Raw genomic sequence first — 22137 nt, 5'->3', positions numbered from 1 at the left:
GACGATAGATTGAAATCATGTTTGGAAAGGGATCTATGCGCCATCCTCTCCATAGGGGTGAGGCATTTAGAACAAATAGAACCTCCTCTTAAACGCAATTGTATCCAGTATTCTTATTTAATTTTAATTAATTTTCTTTTAAGGTGAACCCATTGTCTATTTTATTCTACATTTAGTATTTATATTACATTCGCTCCTTTCAACTTACCAAAATTCTAAATATATAATAATCACTCAAAGACTAAATCACACTACTTATAGTTTTGATTTGTTCTTTTTTCATTCATTTTTATTTAAATCTTTTACTTGAATTATAAAGTTAATTTTATTTTATCTATTATTTATCTCTTTTTACATGGTCAAAATTTCTTACCACTTCTATTTATTAAATTTATAACTTGTTTTTTATATTATAATATATATATTTTCTCTTCAAATAATTTTTAATATATTAATATTTTATATATATATTTTTTATTAATATTATAAAAAAATGGCTTTGGATGATCATTTCGAAGATAATGGATCCACATCAGGTGGTGACAATAATAATAATGATGAAATGGTTGTTGGTGATCATAGTCATATTAATTTAGAGCAGTCAGAGATTCAATTTAGAACCATGGCTGCAGCATTGGAATCCGAATCCCAAATGTACCGACTTGACCAAAAGAAAGAAGATTTGGAAGGACGTGCTGTTGATACAGAGGAAGACTTTAAACTCCGAAAATACTTTGAAGATTCCCACCGTATGTCAATGGAAAATGGTGTAAAACCAAAAAAGATGGGTGTCTCTATTCATAATCTAACCGTTGTTGGTAGAGGTGCTGACGTCAGTGTTATTAGTAATATGCTTTCACCTTTTAAATTTATTTTCAATCCAAGAAAATGGTAAGTTAATTATTAAAAAAAAAATCTAAAATATCCTAATTTTTTTTTGTTTTTTATTTATTATTTTTCTTTCAGGTTTAATAATAATGGTACCACTTTTGATATTTTACATAATATAAATACATTCTGTAAAGATGGTGAATTATTATTAGTACTTGGTAGACCGGGTGCAGGTTGCAGTACCTTGCTTAGATTGATTTCCAATCAACGTAATACTTATGTCTCTGTAAAAGGTGATATAAACTATGGTGGTATCAAATCTGAAGACTGGGCTAGATATCGTGGTGAAGCCATCTACACACCAGAGGAAGATGTTCATCATCCAACCCTTACTCTTCGTCAAACTCTCGATTTTGCATTGAAATGCAAAACACCAGGAAACCGTTTACCCGATGAGACCAAACGTAGTTTCCGTGAGAAGATCTTTAATCTCTTGGTCAATATGTTTGGTATCGCCAAACAAGCCGACACCATGGTTGGTAATGAATTTGTTCGTGGTCTCTCTGGTGGTGAGCGTAAGCGTATGACTATCACAGAGGCAATGGTATCTGGTGCACCCATCATCTGTTGGGATTGCTCTACCCGTGGTCTCGATGCTGCATCCGCTCTTGACTATGCCAAATCGATTCGTATCATGTCCGACACCATGAACAAGACAACTATTTGCTCTTTCTACCAAGCGTCCGATTCAATCTATTCATTATTCGACAAGGTTATAGTCTTGGAAAAGGGTCGTTGTATCTACTTTGGTCCAGGTACCGAAGCCAAGAAATACTTTTTGGATCTCGGATTCGAATGCGAGCCACGTAAATCAACACCAGACTTTTTGACTGGTGTAACCAATCCACAAGAGAGAATGATTCGTCCAGGCTTTGAAGAGTCTGCACCACAAACATCGGCAGAGTTTGAAGCTGCATGGTTGCGTTCTCCTTTGTATCATGCAATGCTTGACGAGCAATCCGCTTATGACAAGCAAATCGAAATCGAACAACCATCGATCGACTTTGTTGCAGAGGTTAGAGCCGAGAAATCTCGTACCACTTCAAAGAGTCGTCCATACACAACATCATTCTTTACACAAGTTCGTGCCTTGACCATCCGTCACTTCCAATTGATCTGGGGTAACAAGTTCTCCTTGTTTTCACGTTATACCTCTGTTCTGATCCAAGCATTCGTTTATGGTTCAGTTTTCTTTTTGCAAAAAGATAACCTCCAGGGTCTATTTACTCGTGGTGGTGCTATTTTCGGTAGTTTGCTTTTCAACGCATTCCTTTCACAGGGAGAGTTGGTTATGACCTATATGGGACGTCGTGTACTTCAGAAACACAAAACCTATGCTCTCTATAGACCATCGGCATATCACTTGGCACAGATTATCACCGATATACCTATTACGTTTGTCCAAGTGACTCTGTTTTCCATTATCGCATACTTTATGTTTGGTTTCCAATATCGTGCGGATCAGTTCTTTATTTGGTTGTTCACTTTACTAGGATCATCATTGTGTATCACCAATCTTTTCCGTGCATTTGGTAACTTTACCCCATCACTCTATGTTGGTCAAAATATGATGTCCGTCTATTTGATCTTCATGTTAACCTATGCAGGTTACACAGTTCCTTATCCAAAGATGCATCCATGGTTCCAATGGTTCTTCTGGATCAATCCATTCGCCTACGCCTTCAAAGCTCTGATGTCCAACGAATTTAAGGATATGACTTTCGATTGTTCTGAGGCTGCCATTCCATATGGACCAGCCTACCAAAATATGAATGACTACCGTATCTGCCCAACTAGTTATTCCACACAAGGTGATCTTAAAATCTATGGTACCGACTACCTCTATGAGGAGCTCAGATTCAAGATCAGTCAACGTGCTCTTAATGTCATTGTTATCTATCTCTGGTGGTTGGTCTTTATTGCCATGAACATGATTGCACTCGAAGTATTCGACTGGACATCTGGTGGTTACACTCAAAAGGTCTACAAGCCAGGCAAGGCTCCAAAGATGAATGATGCAGAGGATGAAAAGATCCAAAATAAGATTGTAGCAGAGGCCACCGGTAAAATGAAGGAGACCCTTAAAATGAGAGGTGGTGTCTTTACATGGAAGCACATCAATTACACTGTACCAGTTCCAGGTGGAACTCGTTTGCTTCTGGATGATGTTGAGGGTTGGATCAAGCCAGGTGAGATGACCGCTCTTATGGGTTCTTCTGGTGCCGGTAAGACTACTCTCCTTGATGTCTTAGCCAAACGTAAAACAATGGGTACCATTGAAGGTAAACAATGTCTCAATGGAAAACCATTGGATATCGATTTCGAGCGTATCACTGGTTACGTTGAGCAAATGGATGTCCACAACCCAAATCTCACTGTTCGTGAATCACTTCGTTTCAGTGCCAAGATGCGTCAAGATCCATCGATCTCTATCGAAGAGAAATATGAATATGTTGAACACGTCTTGGAAATGATGGAGATGAAACATCTTGGTGATGCACTCATCGGTGATCTTGAAACTGGTGTTGGTATCTCTGTGGAAGAACGTAAACGTTTAACAATTGGTGTCGAATTAGTTGCTAAACCACATATTCTTTTCTTGGATGAACCAACTTCAGGTTTAGGTAAGTTGATTATTAATAATAGAAAAAAAACATGTAAACTAAAATTATAATCTTTATTTTTAGATGCTCAATCTTCTTATAATATTGTTAAATTTATTAGAAAGCTTGCAGATGCTGGTATGCCGTTGGTTTGTACAATTCATCAACCATCATCAGTATTATTTGAATACTTTGATCGTTTGTTACTTTTGGCCAAGGGTGGTAAGACTGTGTACTTTGGTGATATCGGGGAAAGATCACACACTCTTACATCATACTTCCAAAACCATGGAGTTCGACCATGCACTGAATCAGAGAATCCAGCTGAATACATTTTGGAAGCTATTGGTGCCGGTGTACATGGTAAATCTGATGTTGATTGGCCAGCTGCATGGAAATCTTCACCAGAGTGTGCACAAATCCATGCTGAATTGGATGGACTTGAAAAAACCGATCTCTCCTTCTCTAAAGATGAATCACACAATGGTCCAGCTAGAGAATTTGCCACCAACCAGTGGTACCAATTCTGGGAGGTTTACAAGCGTATGAATATTATTTGGTGGCGTGATCCTTATTATTCTTTCGGTCGTTTTGCTCAAGCCGGAATCGTTGGATTAATTATTGGTTTCACATTTTATGACCTTCAAGATAGTTCGTCTGATATGACTCAACGTATCTTTGTAATCTTCCAAGCTCTCATTCTTGGTATTATGATGATCTTTATTGCACTTCCTCAACTATTCAATCAAAGAGAATACTTTAGACGTGATTATGCCAGTAAATTCTATTCCTACCTTCCATTCTCAATCTCAATAGTATTGGTTGAGTTGCCATACCTCGTAATCACAGGAACCATCTTCTTTGTCTGCACTTTTTGGACATCCGGATTGCAATATAGTGCTATCACAGGATTCTACTTTTGGATTTATTTTGTACTGTACCTATTCTTTTGTGTATCATTTGGTCAAGCAGTCGGTGCCATCTGTGTCAACATTATTATGGCAAAATTCATCATTCCATTGCTCATTGTATTCTTGTTCTTATTTTGTGGTGTAATGGTTCCACCAGATCAGTTACCAAAGTTCTGGGAATCGTGGACTTATCACTTGATGCCAAGCCGATACTTCGTGGAGGGTATCGTAACCAATGTCCTCCAACATGTCACTGTTGTATGCACTGAAGAAGATAAAATCAAATTTACACCACCACCCAATCAAAATTGTGACCAATACACCCAAGTATTCCAAACATATGCTACTGGTACTGTCACAGGTGGAAACTCTTCAGAATGTAGTTATTGTATCTATAAGGATGGTAGATCATATTATCATACCTTAGGTTGGTCCGAAGAAAATGATTGGCGTAACTTTGGTATCCTCGCATGTTATTGGGTTTTCAATGCTTTACTCTTAACTGGTTTCATATATCTTTCAAGAAAACAAAGAAGATAAATAATAAAACAAAATTAAATTTTAAAATTTATTTTATACACTTTTAACTCACTTCTTTATTCATTAAATAGATAATTATTTTAATATTAAATGTGGTAGATTTACTATTGATCTGTTTAGTTATTATTCATTACAACTCTCTTGTTTTTACCAATAAGTGATTTTCTAAAAATAATAAGAAGAAAGTTTTTTTAAAAAGATCTTAATTTTTATTTTTATTTTTTTGAAAAATAATCATTTTTTTTATTTCGTTGAAATTAAAATAATAATAGTTAAAGAAGAGAAACAGATGGTGTATTAATCAAAGAAATCAAAATGGACATCCGATTAATAATAAATATTAATAATAAATCTGGATAATTAAAACATAAAAGTTTTATCAATTTCGAGCAATAAAAATCTTTTATTGAATTTTTAGAGTATCTTTTTAACTAAAAGGTATGAGATCACCCATGAGGTCAGAGTTTGTGATTTCCTTTTCCCAGTTTGGTACATAGAAGAAAACAGTTGAATATCTCGATAGATGTGATTTCTGGTTGTTCATGACCACTCTATGCTTTGTACTTTTATATTGACCATTACTTAGTCGTTCCATGACGTCACCTGTATTAACAAGAATAGCATCATCTAGGAAAGGTGCATCGATCCATTCTGATTGATTCCAAAGCTGTAATCCATCAGTACCTTTATTCTGTATTAAAAGTGTGAGAGTACTGAGGTCAGCATGTTCATTCATTCTCACCTTGTTATTCTTATTGGTATTTGTTGATGGTTTATAATGCTTTAACTCCATTGTATGATCGTTCTTTGAGTGAAAATGATCGAAATGATTTAAAGGTAGAGCTAAAGACAGCGCGATTGCACTCACAATGGTGGATGCAGTCTGAGAGCAGACATCAAAATAGTGATTCATATGATTTCTAAAAGCTTTCGCCACTTTTAAATCGTTTTCAGTCAATGTATCATCGTTTTCAAATCCATTTTCACTTGGTTCAGTTGCTGGCCACTGATTTGGTTGGCAATTTGGCAACCACTTGAATCTAGAGGATTGATTTTTGCCATATCTTTGTTCATAGTAATCCTTTTTCAATACCCAAGGCTTTTGATGGTCATTACCAACTAGAAAAGCTTCGATTACATCTTCTATTTCGTGGTTATTGTTATTTTCATCTATAGATTTTGCATGACCGGTTTCATCATCGATAACGAGTTGTTCACCATATCCAACACCTTGAAATCGATAATAGCCTCTTATATTTTGATCAGTCTGTGCAAATAATTGTTTTTTTTGAATAGGTAGATTAAACAACCACTGATTGTACTCCAATGTTTTTGTCTTTAGTTTGACATCTATTTCACTATTCTTTATATACATGAAACCAATATTTTTACCAACATTGTAAATCTAGATTAGTAATAATAATAATTAATATTATGTAAAGTTGATATTATTAAACATGTTATGATTACCTCATTGGCAATTGATTGTCTTGTCTGGTCTGAACCATATTTAAATTGTTTTATATCTATTATAGGAATAACGGAATGATTAACTGCATTGTTGTAATTGAAAGTTGAAAAGTTTCTATATATATTATTATTGAGAATTTTTCTTTGTAATATCATTCTTTCTTTGTGCAAATGCAATTAAATTTTTTTTTTTTGCAATCTTAATTCATTCTTTTAAAATATAGTTGTGAGTTTTCACAAAAATGAAAAAATTTACACAGTAATTGTAATAATAATAATAATAATTGTAAATATGGATATTAGAGGTTTATTTAATCAAAAGTATTAAGAGAATTGATTTTTGAGCAAATTCATAGGTTATCAGGTGAATATCTAGACAGAGGATTGGAAATATATAAATGGAGTGATTTAGCGTTTTGTCCACAGCAACTCGTTATATATAATTATGTCGATCAATTGAAATCAATAATCAAATATTTTATTGAAAATAGATACACTTTACGATGTACAATTTTAAACGAGAATAGAAAAAATAAAAAAAAATTCTTTAAATTAGAACAATCATTAAATAGTAAATAGTAATAATAATAATAATAATAACAATAATAACAAAAAAAAACAAAAAAAACTTAAAAACAACAATAGAAATGGAAATCCAAAGTTTGTTATCTATTACATATTGTATGGATTAAAAACGAATGCTACTCATGGTAACTTGGATTTAATCATCTAATTACTTTCACAATTCTATGAATTACCAACAACAAAACAACAAAAATCAGAAGAAACAAAGAGTATTTCTCCCAAAAGGTAATTATAATAACACATAGTGTAACATTATGATAGCAATGAAATGGTAATAAATAATATCAAATAACCACTTCTATGATAGCATTATAAAATTGGAGCAAAAGTATTTAAAGAGTATATTTAACAAAGCTGCAGGCAAAGGACATATAAATATCTTAAAATACTTGATTGAAACTTATGGAAATCATGATGTAAAGATCACTACGAAATCGATGAATTGCGCTGCGAGCAATGGTCATCTCCAAGTCTTGAAATGGATGTATCAGACTGGCGATTCAACAGCTACCGTTTGTAATCATCTTGGTTTAGATGCAGCCGCTGACAATCGCAAATTGGAAACGGTTCAATTCCTCCTCGAAATGAAGGTTATTCCAAATTTAGCAGCTGCACATGCTGCACACAATGGACATCTCGATATCCTGATCGCTCTAGATCAGTTCAACCATCTCCCCACTACTACTGTTGCTTTAGATAATGCAGCTGCGCGAGGACACATGAAAATTGTACGGTTCCTTCATAGTAGACAAGCGAAATGCACTACAAACGCCATCAACTATGCTGCCTACAATGGACATTATCAAGTGGTTCACTTCCTATTGGAGAATAGAAGTGAAGGATGCACACGGGAAGCAATGGACCTGAGTTCTATGCATGGACATTTGGATATTGTGAAGCTACTTCACGAACGATCGGACAAAGGATGCTCACAGTCAGCCGTAGATCTTGCAGCTGGTAACTGTCATTTCCATGTGGTCCAATTTCTCATTGAAAATCGTAAGGAAGGCTGTAGTGTCTATGCTCTTTCTAATGCAATCATAATTGGTCATTTACCAATGTTTCAGTACCTCGCAGAGAAGACCGCATTTCTCAAAGATGAAGAAGTCGTTGAGCGACTGTATGAAATTGCAAAATCACATGATAAATTGGAAATAGTTGAATTTCTAAAGAATAATTTCACACATTTACAAAGTCGTAATTAATATTGAACAAATTCAAAATAGGAATTCGTTGAAATAAATAAATAATTTAAGTGACTATCATTGCAAAATTTAATGATCAATCAATATACTATAGATATAGATGTATCTTAATATTAAACTAATATTAAAATTGGAGTCATAAAAAAAAATTTGTTTTAATCATTTTATTTGTTATAGTTTTTATAAAAATAGTTATAGAATTTAATAATCAATTTAAAAGAATAATAATAATATATATTAAACGATATTTTATCTTTAGTTGAAACCTATTCTATCATTCATTTTCTTCTCAAATTTATGTATCTATATTGATGATATTTTCAAAAAAAATGATAAATCACTAAACTATAGATATAGATGTATCTTAATATTAAACCTATAATAATTGGAATTAGAATTGTTTTTTTTCTTTATACAATACAAAAGTATTCACAACTAACACACCTAGCATTAAAGGAACTGCTGTTACAATTAAAATCATACCCTAAAACATCATCAACTCAACTTTCTTGAAATCTAAATCGTTTGTACATTATCAGTCCTATATTAATATGAGCAATATTGATAATTCACCAATAGACTGTTTTTTTTTTCTCTCTTTCACCATGGGTTCAACAATTCTCTTTTTAACTATAGTTGGTTAGTTAGTTATTCATTTATAATAAATAAATAGTTTAACAAAACTTACCAAATAATAGAAGAGTTTCAATGCTTTTTATTTGAGGTTTGAAAAGTAGATAGTAGAGGAATAGCATCACTTTCCAGAGTTTCTACAACGATTTAATCGATTAATTGTCGTCAAACTGTCATCTCTGGACCAGAAAAATATTGTATTCGTGCCAACAACAGATCCAATATGTTATTCAAGAACAGTAAGTGGTCAGTGGAGCAGATGTCTTATTCAAAGATCCTTCCTAAAGAATTCAAAATGTCTTGAATATTTGTTTGTATGATTACCATTTTAGATCATTAAAGTTTAAAAATATTAGTAAATTAATAAATGATAGTATAGTATTTAATTTATTGAAATTTTATAGGACTTATGATAGAGATAAAAAAATAAATATGTGTCTATGAATGGGAAACTAATGAATGATTGATTAAATGAATTATATAAATAAATGAATAAATAAAATGAGATATTTGAATTGAGAATCAACTTCGCATTGTAGATAAAGTGTGAATAATCGTTATGAACATTCTGTAGCTTGAAATCATTAGTGTAAAGGATAGTATAATCAAAGTATAGGTTTCTCTGTTATGTTATTTTTAATAATTGTGTAATTTATGATTCATCGATAGTTGATATAATTTCTATTTTTAATTTAATTATATATGATTATTTTGTTGGTGTGTAAATATGTTTAAGTTTAAATATTTGGTAATCCAAGTTGTCTGAATCATGATTAATATTGTATTTTGTCTATGAACAAGTTAAATCGATATAATATTGAATAAAAAACAGTAAAGATAGAGTGTAGATTAAATAAGAATAAAAGATAACTAACCTTTTAAATTATCTTTACAAGAGTTTGCATGATAATAGAGGTCAATATAAAATATGCTAATATTTGTTTTACTATAGTTAAATGATAAATGATCGTAATTTGTTGTTAACAACAATGAAACTAAACAACAATTAAAATATTAAAATAATACTTTTGATCTTCAGTGTTTATGATCAATGAATTGTTTTTGTTTTTTTTTTTTTTTTTTTTACTATTGTCTATTATATCTTTTTAGAACACAAAAAGTAAACTTGAAGAGTAATATTGAGATAATGATCATTCCTATAATTCTAAACTAAACTAAACTAACAAACTAACAAACTAATTTTAATTTAATAACAGATACAGAGTATGCAACGTTAGATTAGATATCGTTTGTTGACAGCAATGTCAATATATTAGTTGAGTGGTGGTTGGTTCTGATGAATGAAGATTAGATATCAAATTGACTATACTCTCAAAGATAGATACTTATTTTGGAAGCTGCTGTGAAATAGGACAATAGCGGTGATCGACTCTTTGGCTAAATCATGACAAAGATCAACGTGATTAAAGATACTATCAGAGTGAAAGAACTGTTGCAATAGTAATGCATTTCAAGTACAACCAATTAATAGTATGGTCATCAAGATTATCAAGACAGAGGGTTCAGCGATGCCAATGAAAGTACAGTAGGAGACGGGCCTGCTACACAAAGCCAAGGTGTGCTATTGAGGTATGTAAATTTATATTTTTAAACATTTTTAAATATACTGCAATTATCTAATATACATCACAATCATATAGAGTCAAGTTAGTTTATAAATAGATTTTATTTCAACAAGCATTGGAAAATGATATTGATCAAGTACAACTTGTTGTTCTAAGGCTTACTTTGCTTACCTATTAGGTGAAACATACACCAACACTTTGATTAAAGTTAATGCAGCCACTACCATCTTACAAGAAGATATGGTCACTATCGAACAAGCGAGATCGAATGTTTCAAATCATTTACATTTGGATTACAATTATAGACGCCAACAATCTTTAAATAGCTTCAAAAAGATTAACAGTAAGATAAGAAATAATAATTTATATTTATTAATAGAATTTTACTAACATTTATTGATTATTATTAGGAAATTATTAGGAAATTATAAATTTAGATAACAGATATTTAAAGAAGATTACATTCAAAAAGATATATTTATTATCAACAACAACAACAACAACTACAACAACGACAACAACAACATTTTGAAATATTATCTATTAGATTAATAACAATAGAAATTATAAAATGTAACGCAGAGACAATAACATTTAGAGCAGATCTCCAAATATCAATGACAATTGTAAATAGTGGTGATCAAAAATGTATATAGTTTCAGCTTTAAAATAATAAATTTTTACTTTATTTATTCAATTCACATGACTTGATATGATTCATTTACTTTGGAATCTATGAATTAATTCAAAAGAATGAATATAAAAGTATTTATCCACTTCAGAAAGTCGTACCCCACTTATTTCAGTTTTTACAAATTTGGAATAATAAAAAATGAAAAAAAATTTGAAAAAAAATTTGAAAAAAATTTGAAAAAAAAATTACATCACATTAACATCTATTTTGATCGATTATACGATAATATATCAAATATTAAAAATTTAAAGCATATCAGAAACACAGTTCAGCAAATATGAATAGATTAAAAGATGAACAGAGTTCACAATAAAAGAACTGCAAAAAAGTAAGAATAATATTAAAAAAATAACTAAAATATTTTGTTTTATTTTTTTGTTTCTTGTTTTGCTTCTTGTATTGTATCTTCTTATCTTGTTTCTTGTCTTGCTTCTTGTCTTGTTTCTTGTCTTGTTTCTTATCTTGTTTCTTGTCTTGTTTCTTGTCTTGTTGCTTATCTTGTTGCTTATCTTGTTGCCTATCTTGCTGTATCTTCCTTTTCTTTTGTTTAATTCTCTCTTCTTCTCTTTTAAATGTATTTCCAAAAAAACGATTAAATTATCGTTGAATGTTATGTTCTTAATATCATCACATTTTTGGTTCATAATATCATCTAGTATATTCTTAATGTTGTTGATTTCCAATCTGATGTTTGTTGATTTCCATTTGGCGATTGATATTTCGACTACATATATCACCATCAAAGCACAACTCCAATTCGAATACCTTATCCAAATATTCATCATCTCTTTCTGTAGTATTACAGTCAAGAGTTCTTAGTAACTTCTTACTTCTACAAATAGATTCTTTTGTTCTAAATATCGATCCAAACACATGTCAATTTGATTAAATGTCAATCCACCAATACCTTCAAATACTTTGAAAACTTATATATTAATTCTAACTTTTTTTTTTTTTTTTGTAAATAAATAGGTAAACACACTGAAAACAATAAATCTATTAAGATGTCAAATAGGAGTAGACACTGCAAGGTTATTTCTCTCTCTTTTGATCTGAAAACAATCCAATTGTTTTTGCACCCTTAACATGTGATTTCGTCTAATTCCAGTTTATTATTCGTTTCCCAACCAAGGATGTTTGGTTTTCAGAGCTTTGCATAGTTTGATAGAGTCACTTTTACTTCACAGTTGTTATGACAACACTGCTTCGAATTTATATCTGCATTCACTTGGAATGGCTGCTCCCAATGTGACTTTTTCATTTCATTGGGGTGCTTTTCTCTCTTGTGCCTATTGAGTTTGGTCAATTCACTATAAGAATATAAACAATGCTCACACTTGAATTTAACACTATTAACGTGGTATTTAAGACTAAGGTTATATTTAAGTGATAAGAAAATGAATAATGAACGTTTGCAATCGTGCAGTTTATTTATATACTTGTTGTTGCAGTTGGTAGATCTATCTAGATCTAGTTGATCTATAACTTAAATATAAATTAGTCCTATATCATATATCTGTAGTTGTATGCTGTAATTGGTAACGAGCATCTCTTACACTCTGCTTTCTTCTTTAAGGTTGTGTGTTGACTTGATTTGACTTGTGACGTGTTGTGTGTTGATTTATTTTTTTTTTTTTTTTGTTTTTTGATTTTTCAATTTTTCAATTTTGATTTTGCTGAGTGTTGTGTGCTGATTAATTTAATTTTGATTTAATTCTATATTATGTTTTTGTTTATAGTTATCTAGAATTAGTTTACAGTTGGTTAGGTTCTCCTCGTATTCCCAAGTGCTCTTGTCTTCTCCATATCCAAGCCATCGTATTAGATACTTGTAATTCTTGCTTCTTCCGAACTTGCGGTGATTAAGTATAGCTTCTACTTCATATTCCAGTTCGTTGTCGATTTCTTCTGGTTCTGGTTCTTGGAAATCGCGGATGGCTGGGTCGAATAGTGTGTCGTCATTTGGAGTGTATGGCACTAGATCGTGAACATCAATACTCCTAAATATAATAAATAAATACTCAACTCAAATATTAAATTTGAATATTTAATATTTATTATAAATATATATCAAATATATTTTAATATAAATATTAAATAAATATAAACTTTATTAAATTTATAGATCTATAAATTAAATAATTTTCTAAACCTCGATCGGTTATATCAATAAAATTATTATTAAATGTTAATATAACAACACTATGTGAATGAATTGAAGTACGATATAATTGAATTGAATTATTTAATTTTATAATAACACTAATTAACACATTTTTCACTTTGACATACAAAAATACATATGTATATATTCATATTTGTATGATTTTTTTGAAAAATACAAATAAAACAAATTATTTTTTTTTCATATATATATAGTTCATTGACTGTTTATACCATTATAAAAGGATCAAGATATTAAATGAATGTTTAGGAGTTGAATTGATTCGTGGTGCGTTGTACTTGTACGGAATTTAATTGGTTAACTTAATCTATTTGAAAAACATACCAGTGTGTAGAAATTTCAAACTACATATGTCATACTATATGTCATACAGTCATTGACTAATTACATATATAATAAAATAGTTATATCACAGTCTGTGAGACTATATAGTAGTCGGTGTATAGTATTTAAATTGCTAATACACCAAAAAATACATAAAGTCAAGTGATTAAAATCAAAAAACGTTTTATAAACTATATATGATATATGACATACATATTCACATGTGAAATGTAGTATAAATTTTTTAATTTCAATAGTATTACTGATATTATTTGATTTATTATTTAACTCTTGTAACTATTTGAATAATATGTTTTCAAACACTAACTTTGATCATAAATTTGGTATATGTGCGATGGGGAGGTAAATTCAAGATTTTGAAAAATATTTATCAAATATTTAACAATATTTATGAATTTTTTTTAAATTTATTTTTTGATTTCACATTTATTACAATTATAAATTTTTGATTGATTCAGTGTTAGAGTTTTAGAATTTATTAATAATAATTAATTTTATAATAGTTATAAAATGAGTGAAAAATATCACCCTTATAGTTCATCTGATAAAGAAATAAAAAAAAGATCCAATAAATATAATAGTTCTATTTATGAACACTTTTTTAAATTTATAGATTCGAATGATAAGAATTTAATTAAAATGAAGTGTAAATACTGTCAAGTATTTTCTTTTAAATACGATAAGGTAGACAAAAAATCAGTGTCTAGTGGTTTAGGATGGGCACATCTTGAGAGTAAGATTTTTAAATTTAACAAAATAATAACAATTTCAAGTGATCTGATTGTCCTATTATATTTCTTTCTCTTTAATTTTTTTATAGATGTGAGATTATCTTGCCACAAAGAAAGTGAAATAGATTGGTCGTATGTCGCAGAACAAAAAAGGAAAAAAGCAGAAACACTTGCACTTGCTATATCAAAACCTTTTAGTCAAGGTGTATCAGAGTATGTATATATGATCTTAAATTGAATATTCAATTATTAACTATATTAAAATAGGGAATTATTAATAGATTTAGTAATCAAAAAAAATCTTCCCTTCAACTTAACAGAGGATGAGAGATTTAAAAATTTTATTTCATCGTTAAGACCAGAGTTCAATTTAGTTGGTGGAGATACTATTAAAAATAGAATAATAAAAAGATATGATGATCAAGTTGTACAACTCAGAGAGTATTTCAAGACTATGGATTCCAAAATCAGTTTCTGTTTCGATATCTGGAGTGTCAAGGATATCTCTTTTTTGGGTGTAACTGGTCATTGGATCGATAGTCAATTTAAAGCTAGAAAGTGTTTGTTAGGAATGGAGAGCCTAAAAAGCGATAAAACAGGTAGGTATTGTAAAATGAATTTTTAATTTACAATTTATTAATTCAATCAAATATTATTTTATTAACATGATTCAGGTATAACTCTATCAAAACTTTTTTTTGATGTTATAGAAAAGTTTGATATCTCCAAAAAGATAATGTGCACCACTTCTGACAACTGCTCGAACAACCACACTACAGTGGAGAACATTGTCAAAAACCAAGATCCTTCCAATGATTACAAAGGATTCCAGGGTGGACATATTTTATGTTTAAACCATGTGATTAATTTAGGTAAGTGAATATAATAAAAATAATACATTAGCTATTCAAGTTGTATAAAAATAAAAAAAATATTAAAATATTAATATTTTGTTTTAAACAAACAATTTGTTCCTATACATCATTGAATTTATTAACCCTTCTTTTTCAGCAATAAAAGCATTTATAGGAGATAAATCAACGAAATATCTTTTCGATAAAATTCACTCCTATGGTTCAAATTTAAGAAACTCCAGTAACCAAACAGATGCTTTTTTTGGGTAAGAAACACAATTATAATTTTTTTTTTTACATAATTAATAAAAAATTTTAAAATTTTAGAATTTTTGAAATTCTAAAAACTGAAAAGAAGGACAGGTTAAAGCCAAAAGTATTGAACCCAATCCGTTGGTCATCTGCTTTTCAGATGACTAGTAGATTCATCAGGATCAAAGATGCAGTTGATTACGACATTAAATATAAGATTACGAAACATGATATCCATCTCACTACCGATGAATGGGATATCATCAAACAAATCAATAAATTCTTGGATGGTGTGGATTTTATTACTTTGGCATTACAAGGAGCTGATGTTAATCTGTCTTGCAGTTTACCTGTGTATGGTCGGCTCTTGGACATTGGAGAGGAATGGAAAACCAATAAGATTCTCAAGACTGCTGCTGAAGCCTTTTGGAAAGAAATAGATGTATGTAATCATATTTTATTAACATTTGCATTTTCAAATTTGAAGGTTTTTTAAAAAAACTTTTTTTTTTTGAAAACTATTAATCATATAAACATTCATAAACTTTTTAGGGTTACTATACAACACTTGATTATGGAATAGAACCATTTTATATCTCAACTTTTCTTGCACCATTCACCAAATTAGAGGTATTTAAAAGTGAATTTTGGAAAGATTATTGGAATAACATAAACAATTCAATTGAATCAATTTATACTAAATATGGAGGTACTAAGGGAAATAAAACCAGTATAGAATCAGTCAAACCAGAGATGGATAGAATGAAGTTTATTTTATCCACTCAAAAGATAGTAAGTTAAATTAATTTTTATATCTACACTATCAATACTCTTATTATATTTATTAATTTTTATTTTTATTTCAACAAGATTATTGTTGAACAAAATGAGAATGAATTATCAAAATATAAAAATCTACCAACTACATTCTCAAATGACTCATTGCAGTATTGGAAAGAGAATCAAATTGAGTTCCCAGTTCTATCTAGGATTGCTAGAGACTATCTCGCCATTCAATGCACATCTACACCTGCAGAGATTGAATTCCGTTACAGCTCTGACATGCTCACTAAAAATAGGTGGTCTCTTGGGAAAACAGTTATCAAATCACAAGTCTGTTCTAACAGCATTTCTAAATTAGATTTTATCAAATAATCAATTAAATAAATCAATTAAATTTAATAATATTCATCTATTAATAGTACTGAGGAGTGTTGAATAATCCAAATCACAGCACTGTGATATAACACTTAAAATATCATTCACTGTTGTATCTGTATTTATTTATTTTCTGTTTTATCATAAATATAATTGTAAATTGAGAATTATTGATTTATTTAAATTTATTTACTCACCTATTTCAACCATATATATATATATATATTCTCTCTCTTCTTTTCAATTTTTTTTTCTCAGTGTTTATAAACATTACTCACACTTCTTGTTTATTTTATATGATTTGCTTGAGTATTTGTTCACAATTTAATGTGGATATATACTTGTTTACAAAACTATTTAGAACTCTATCTCATGTTAACTTACAGAATTTTCAAAAATAACTATTTTCTGATCATTTTAATTATCTTTTGTTGTAAAACTTTATTTTTTGAATAATATATTTTGTAATCTTTTTAACTTTTTTAACTTTTTATATAATATTGTAAAATATTATTTTTTACTGTAAACTCATTCATTACTTTGATAGTATAGAATTTAATATAAATAGCAAATCATATTTTCATTTTTGTATAGAAAAAACAATTTATATTAAGAATGAAGATTATAATTGATTTAACAAAGGAAAACAAGTATACAGAAGAAATCATTGATCTCACATATGAAATCAATAACAACAGCAATAACAACAGCAATAACAACAACATAAACAACAACATCATCCATATAAATCAATTCCAACTTAATTTAAAGAGGAATCTTATGATTTATATCACTGATTTGGAAGATTATATTTTCAACAAAATATTAGAAAATAAAAAAAATAAATTTTCAACATTAATTACATATTTACTTTTTCGCGTCTCACCAGCAGATTCGAATGTAATTTATGTGAATGTTTCACAATTTCATTATCAAACAAAAAGGTTGGACATTGTGCAACCTCTCATATTAATGGTATGTTAATTCTTTTTTTAATAAATATTTAAGCTAATTCGAATCTATTTTCTGTTTTTCTTTTTTCCATATTTAGCATGTTGCCAACAATACCCAAATATAAACCTTTGAGTATATTGACAACACCACAGATGTGCATGCACTGCCACTGAAAATAAACATTAAAATAAATAAATTTAGATTATTTAACAATTATTCTTTATAACTGTGTTTAAACATTTTATTTATTATTGAATTTTCTTTATTATTTATTTGATAAATGTTTTATTTATTATATTTGTTTGTAAATATTAATTAAATATTAAATATTTTTAAATTAAATATTTTAAAATTTATTATTTATATTTGAGAGAATTTGTCATATTTAGGAGTATTGTCTATGAGTGTTCACTGAAATATCCATGACTTTTCTACAAAGCGCTTTGAACTTTGCTTTGGCATCAGGTGCACTAGTGAAGAACCAAGCAATAAGTCTGTTGACAAGCTTGATTTGATTAGGTGTGTGATTCAAGATTGAAGTGATAGAAGAGCATGGGAAGTACATAAGATTTAATGATGGTTGATTTCGCTCTAAGAGTATAAACTTTATTCTTATACAGATCTAGGTTAGCTTTAATGAGATTGATTATACTTGCCAGTTTGGGGCAGTGACCATCCGGGTTGAAGTTGACACCTAAGTATCTTTCAGGCACGGTGGAGAGAGGGAACGGAAGGTTAACAGTGGAAGTGTTACCGAGCGGAATGATAACCGATTTACTAGAGTTAACGTCCGCAGTGGTGGATAGTTTGAACAGGTTAAACCAATGGATGACTCTTTGCAGTTCATCCAAGTTCCGGGTGAAAGCACCAGTGTCATCAGCGAACATGAGCAAAATGATTCTTTCGAGCGGTAGATACTTCGATAAAAATCTCTGTATAAAACCAATCTCTTAATCTTTTTTTTTTTTTTTACAATCAAGAGAATCACAACCACACTTCTAATTAGTCTAATCAGAGTTTCTGTTGACTGAAATCCATAGTAACGAGAATTATTATACAACTATATATTAATATTTAATATCTCAGTTTTTGATATTTTTTTAAACTAATTTTATTCAATTTAAATTGTTTCACTTTGTTTATCTTTGTTTCAGTAAATCTGATGCGGCTGGATTAATTGAAGAAATGGTAAAATCCAACAGATAAGTCTTTTGTAATATTCTATCTAATCTCTGGAAATGTCTTTCATTGTAAGGGATAAGTGATTCCAATAGCTCTGGTAATTCATGGATCTTTATTATCTCACTTGGTAAATACCTATTTTATAATATAATTATTTAGTAAATAATAATTTTTTTACTCCAAAACCATAACTATACATACATTGTCATAATTGATCTTAAAATAATTTGAGATACTGGTACGAATTTCGAATTGGTATTCCAATCACGTACGAATTTCAAAATCTTTACAATATCCAATTTACCAAACTTTTTTAGTGTAGACTTGATTAGATCTTCTCCATTCTCACTTTCCATCATCATATTAAAGATATTGAGTGATTGTCTTGGTTGATTAAGAATCAATGCCAATTTTAATGCTCTCTTGAAATCTCTTTGTCTAAGTGAAGTATCCAATGATTGTTGACTGGTAAAAATAGGAAATAAATAATAATACAATATATTAGTATAAAAATATTTAAGATTTAAAAATTATTTAGTATACTTACTTTTTAATTGCTTCTTCTTCTTTAAGATGTTTCTCGATCTCCTCTAATATGGTATAGTCCTTCCATACGATAATTCTAGAGTCTGAAGAACCGGTGATGAATTGCTGTTGGTCATTCTGAGGTGTAACAGCCAATGCCCAGATTTTAGCATCGTGTTTCTCAAATGTGTTGACACATTCGTTTGTCTTGATAGTCCAGAGTTTGACAAGACTGTCGGTACCTACAGAGACAATCTGCATACCATAGCTGATAAAGGTTGCACGCAAAACCGATCCAGAATGACCTTCGAAGGTCTTTAGACAACTAAAGTCGGCAAGTGACCAAATCTTGATGGATCCATCTGCTGAAGTCGAAAGAAGACATTGATCGACCGGAGAAAAGTCTACGGACCACACACCACGTCGGTGTGCCTTGATGACACCGGCCGATTTGAGATCGGCAGCATTCCATAGCTTCACATAGGTATCTTGTGAACCTGTTGCAACCAACTTATCGTTTGGTGCAATCTGAATCGAGTTGATGTCTTTGTCATGAGCAATAACAGTGGTTTGCACTTCGAGCTGCTTGGTCTTTCCGTTCAACTTCCACAGTTTGAGAGTTCTGTCTAAACTACCAGAGATGATATAGCCAGACTTTTTTGACATTGCAATGGCAGAGACCACTCCGGTATGTCCATTTCCAACACTCAGACACTCCAAAGTCTCGACATTCCACAAACGAATTGAATTGTCACGTGATGCTGATACCAACAACTTTCCATCATTAGACACATCGATTGCCATGACCAAATCACTGTGTCCTCTTAATAACTTTGATTTCTTTGTATTTAAATCATATAATCTTATCTAAAAAAACAATATATTAAAAAAAAAAAAAATTAATAAAAATTATAGAATCAATCTCTAATTAAATAATTAAACTTACTTCGTTGGAATTGGTTGCAACAGCTATCTCTGTTTTATTCAAATACTTTATATCTACAATTTCGTCGTTGTATCCAATAATCTCGGATACTCTATCGAATGATTCGCATTCATATACTATCATATTATGTTCCGAGGTAACTGAAATGATCTTATCTTTTGATTGTCTAGATGTTATGATTAATATTAATAACAATTCAAATAAAATGATTCTAATTGTTTAAATAATTACAATATATGTGTATAGGTAAACAATGGTTCAATATCTTGATCATTATCTTTTTGATCTTTCTTTTCAAGTCCGTCTTCTCTCCATACCGATTCACCAGTCTCCATACACCAAGCACGCATAACATCATATCCACCTACAACAATTGTAAGATCTTCCTTTGATACTTTACTTGAAAGTTGTGGATTTGCTATAAATTAAACATAGTCATTAGTACTTGAAAAGTCTTTAAAGAGTACTCTTTAAACTATAGTTACCAGATAATTTTGTTCTAATTGCCTTTATTTTTGCTTGCAATTTCTCGGGTAATGATGTACTATTTAAAAATCTCTTTGGAAGTGTGATTATACCACTCAACTCTTGGAATATTGGAACAGTCTTTTTGAGCTTAAGTGTTGTCATATCCCATAGACTGAGTACTTTATCTCTACCACATGAAATTAGTTCTTCTTTTGAATTTGAAAAAGTAATACCTGAAATCTGTGCCAAATGATTCTCTAATATTACTCTATAGACAATTAAATGAATTAGAATTATAAAAATTACGCACATCTGTTAAAACTTTACTTACCTTTGTTTGGTTACTAGATCCCATACTCTAATGTTATTGTCATCACTTACTGCAACTACTCTCAATGTCTTTGAATGGAATTTAACAATGGAAACAACACCACAATCATCTACAAAGTCATAACAATTTTAGTTTAGTTTTTATATATTGGCGTAGATGAATGATTTAAATACCTTTAAGATTATGTGTACAGAATCCCTTATCGATATCCCAAACTCTGACCGATCCATCTGCAGATCCAGTGGCAACTACACCACCCGATGAATGAAAGTCGATCGATAAGATGGGTGCTTCGTGTGCTTTCCACATACGTATCAAAAGTCTGGATGTTCTGGTAATGTCGTCTTCTTTTTCTTTTTGATCGGTTTTGTCGGCTTGTTGGTCGTTGTCGGCATCGACCAACTTGATTTCATCGGCAGCAACACCAGCCAACTTGGTCATGTCATATATATGCAGATGGAGATTATTGAGTGCAACCATCAACTTGGTGTTGTCTGGTGAGAGTGACAATGCAGTGACCTTGGCCTCAAATACTAATGGTTCGTACAACTCCACTCCATCCTCGGTAGAGACGAAACAGACACGATTAGAACATGTTGTAATCATGAACGATGCTTCACTGTTGACAATGATAGGTCCACCTGTGTAGATACTACCGATCACTGACTCTGGCTTGAACACAGTCTTTAGCTTTCTGTTTTGTGTTGTTGTTTGTGCTCTTGATTTGTTGATCTCTAGTGTTTTCTTTTCTCTCTTTTCATTACTATTATTTTTCTTATCCTTCTTGTCATTATACAATGATTCAACTTTAATTACTTGATCACTTTCATAATCGACTTGATCATCTTCATTTTCCTCGCCATCTTGATCAATCATTTCATCATCGAAATCTTCTAAATCTTCATCTTCCACAACCTCTACAAATTTAACTTTTGATAAATCTATACCATTCAAATTCATTATTTAAAAAATTATTAATATATAATAAATAAAAATATTTGTTTATGAATTTGATATAGAATAAAAATAAATGATTAAATTCTTTTTCTTCGTTCGTTTTTTTTTTTTTTTCAAAAAATTAATTTTTT

The 22137-nt window shown here is 30.2% G+C and overlaps 6 protein-coding genes across 6 annotated transcripts; 3 read left to right on the top strand and 3 right to left on the bottom strand.

Moving 5' to 3' along the window:
* Positions 1-493: 493 nt before the first annotated feature.
* PPL_07560 (ABC transporter G family protein) lies at positions 494-4945 on the top strand (the record flags this gene model as incomplete). The annotated part of the gene is made up of 3 exons (XM_020578395.1): positions 494-891; positions 967-3515; positions 3579-4945. The coding sequence occupies 3 exons, from the start codon at positions 494-496 to the stop codon at positions 4943-4945; spliced, it is 4314 nt and encodes a 1437-aa protein (XP_020431630.1).
* A 427-nt stretch (positions 4946-5372) lies between these two features.
* Positions 5373-6571, bottom strand: PPL_07559 (uncharacterized protein; the record flags this gene model as incomplete). Its single annotated transcript, XM_020578394.1, has 2 exons — positions 5373-6350; positions 6416-6571. The coding sequence occupies 2 exons, from the start codon at positions 6569-6571 to the stop codon at positions 5373-5375; spliced, it is 1134 nt and encodes a 377-aa protein (XP_020431629.1).
* Positions 6572-6707: 136 nt separating this feature from the next.
* On the top strand, positions 6708-11080 carry PPL_07558 (ankyrin repeat-containing protein; the record flags this gene model as incomplete). The annotated part of the gene is made up of 9 exons (XM_020578393.1): positions 6708-6736; positions 6907-6986; positions 7355-8197; positions 8257-8307; positions 8465-8504; positions 9074-9148; positions 10056-10086; positions 10331-10428; positions 10897-11080. The coding sequence occupies 9 exons, from the start codon at positions 6708-6710 to the stop codon at positions 11078-11080; spliced, it is 1431 nt and encodes a 476-aa protein (XP_020431628.1).
* Positions 11081-11363: 283 nt separating this feature from the next.
* Positions 11364-12379, bottom strand: PPL_07557 (uncharacterized protein; the record flags this gene model as incomplete). Its single annotated transcript, XM_020578392.1, has 3 exons — positions 11364-11436; positions 11510-11683; positions 12321-12379. The coding sequence occupies 3 exons, from the start codon at positions 12377-12379 to the stop codon at positions 11364-11366; spliced, it is 306 nt and encodes a 101-aa protein (XP_020431627.1).
* A 66-nt stretch (positions 12380-12445) lies between these two features.
* On the top strand, positions 12446-18269 carry PPL_07556 (Zinc finger BED domain-containing protein; the record flags this gene model as incomplete). Its single annotated transcript, XM_020578391.1, has 16 exons — positions 12446-12478; positions 12641-12699; positions 12858-12949; positions 13885-13990; positions 14152-14294; positions 14469-14592; positions 14647-14978; positions 15090-15251; positions 15409-15499; positions 15561-15927; positions 16038-16277; positions 16356-16598; positions 17238-17543; positions 17588-17618; positions 17969-17993; positions 18218-18269. 16 exons carry the CDS (start codon positions 12446-12448, stop codon positions 18267-18269), a joined length of 2406 nt encoding a protein of 801 aa, XP_020431626.1.
* A 467-nt stretch (positions 18270-18736) lies between these two features.
* Positions 18737-22009, bottom strand: utp13 (WD40 repeat domain-containing protein; the record flags this gene model as incomplete). The annotated part of the gene is made up of 8 exons (XM_020578390.1): positions 18737-18914; positions 18981-19244; positions 19327-20171; positions 20251-20461; positions 20482-20668; positions 20736-20986; positions 21050-21158; positions 21223-22009. 8 exons carry the CDS (start codon positions 22007-22009, stop codon positions 18737-18739), a joined length of 2832 nt encoding a protein of 943 aa, XP_020431625.1.
* Between the last annotated feature and the right edge of the window lie 128 nt (positions 22010-22137).

This window comes from Heterostelium album (assembly GCF_000004825.1).
Source record: "Heterostelium album PN500 unplaced genomic scaffold PPL_contig17, whole genome shotgun sequence".
Taxonomy (NCBI): Eukaryota; Evosea; class Eumycetozoa; order Acytosteliales; family Acytosteliaceae; genus Heterostelium; species Heterostelium album.
Note: the sequence above shows the minus strand (reverse complement) of the source record. Positions and strands in the feature narration are given on the sequence as shown.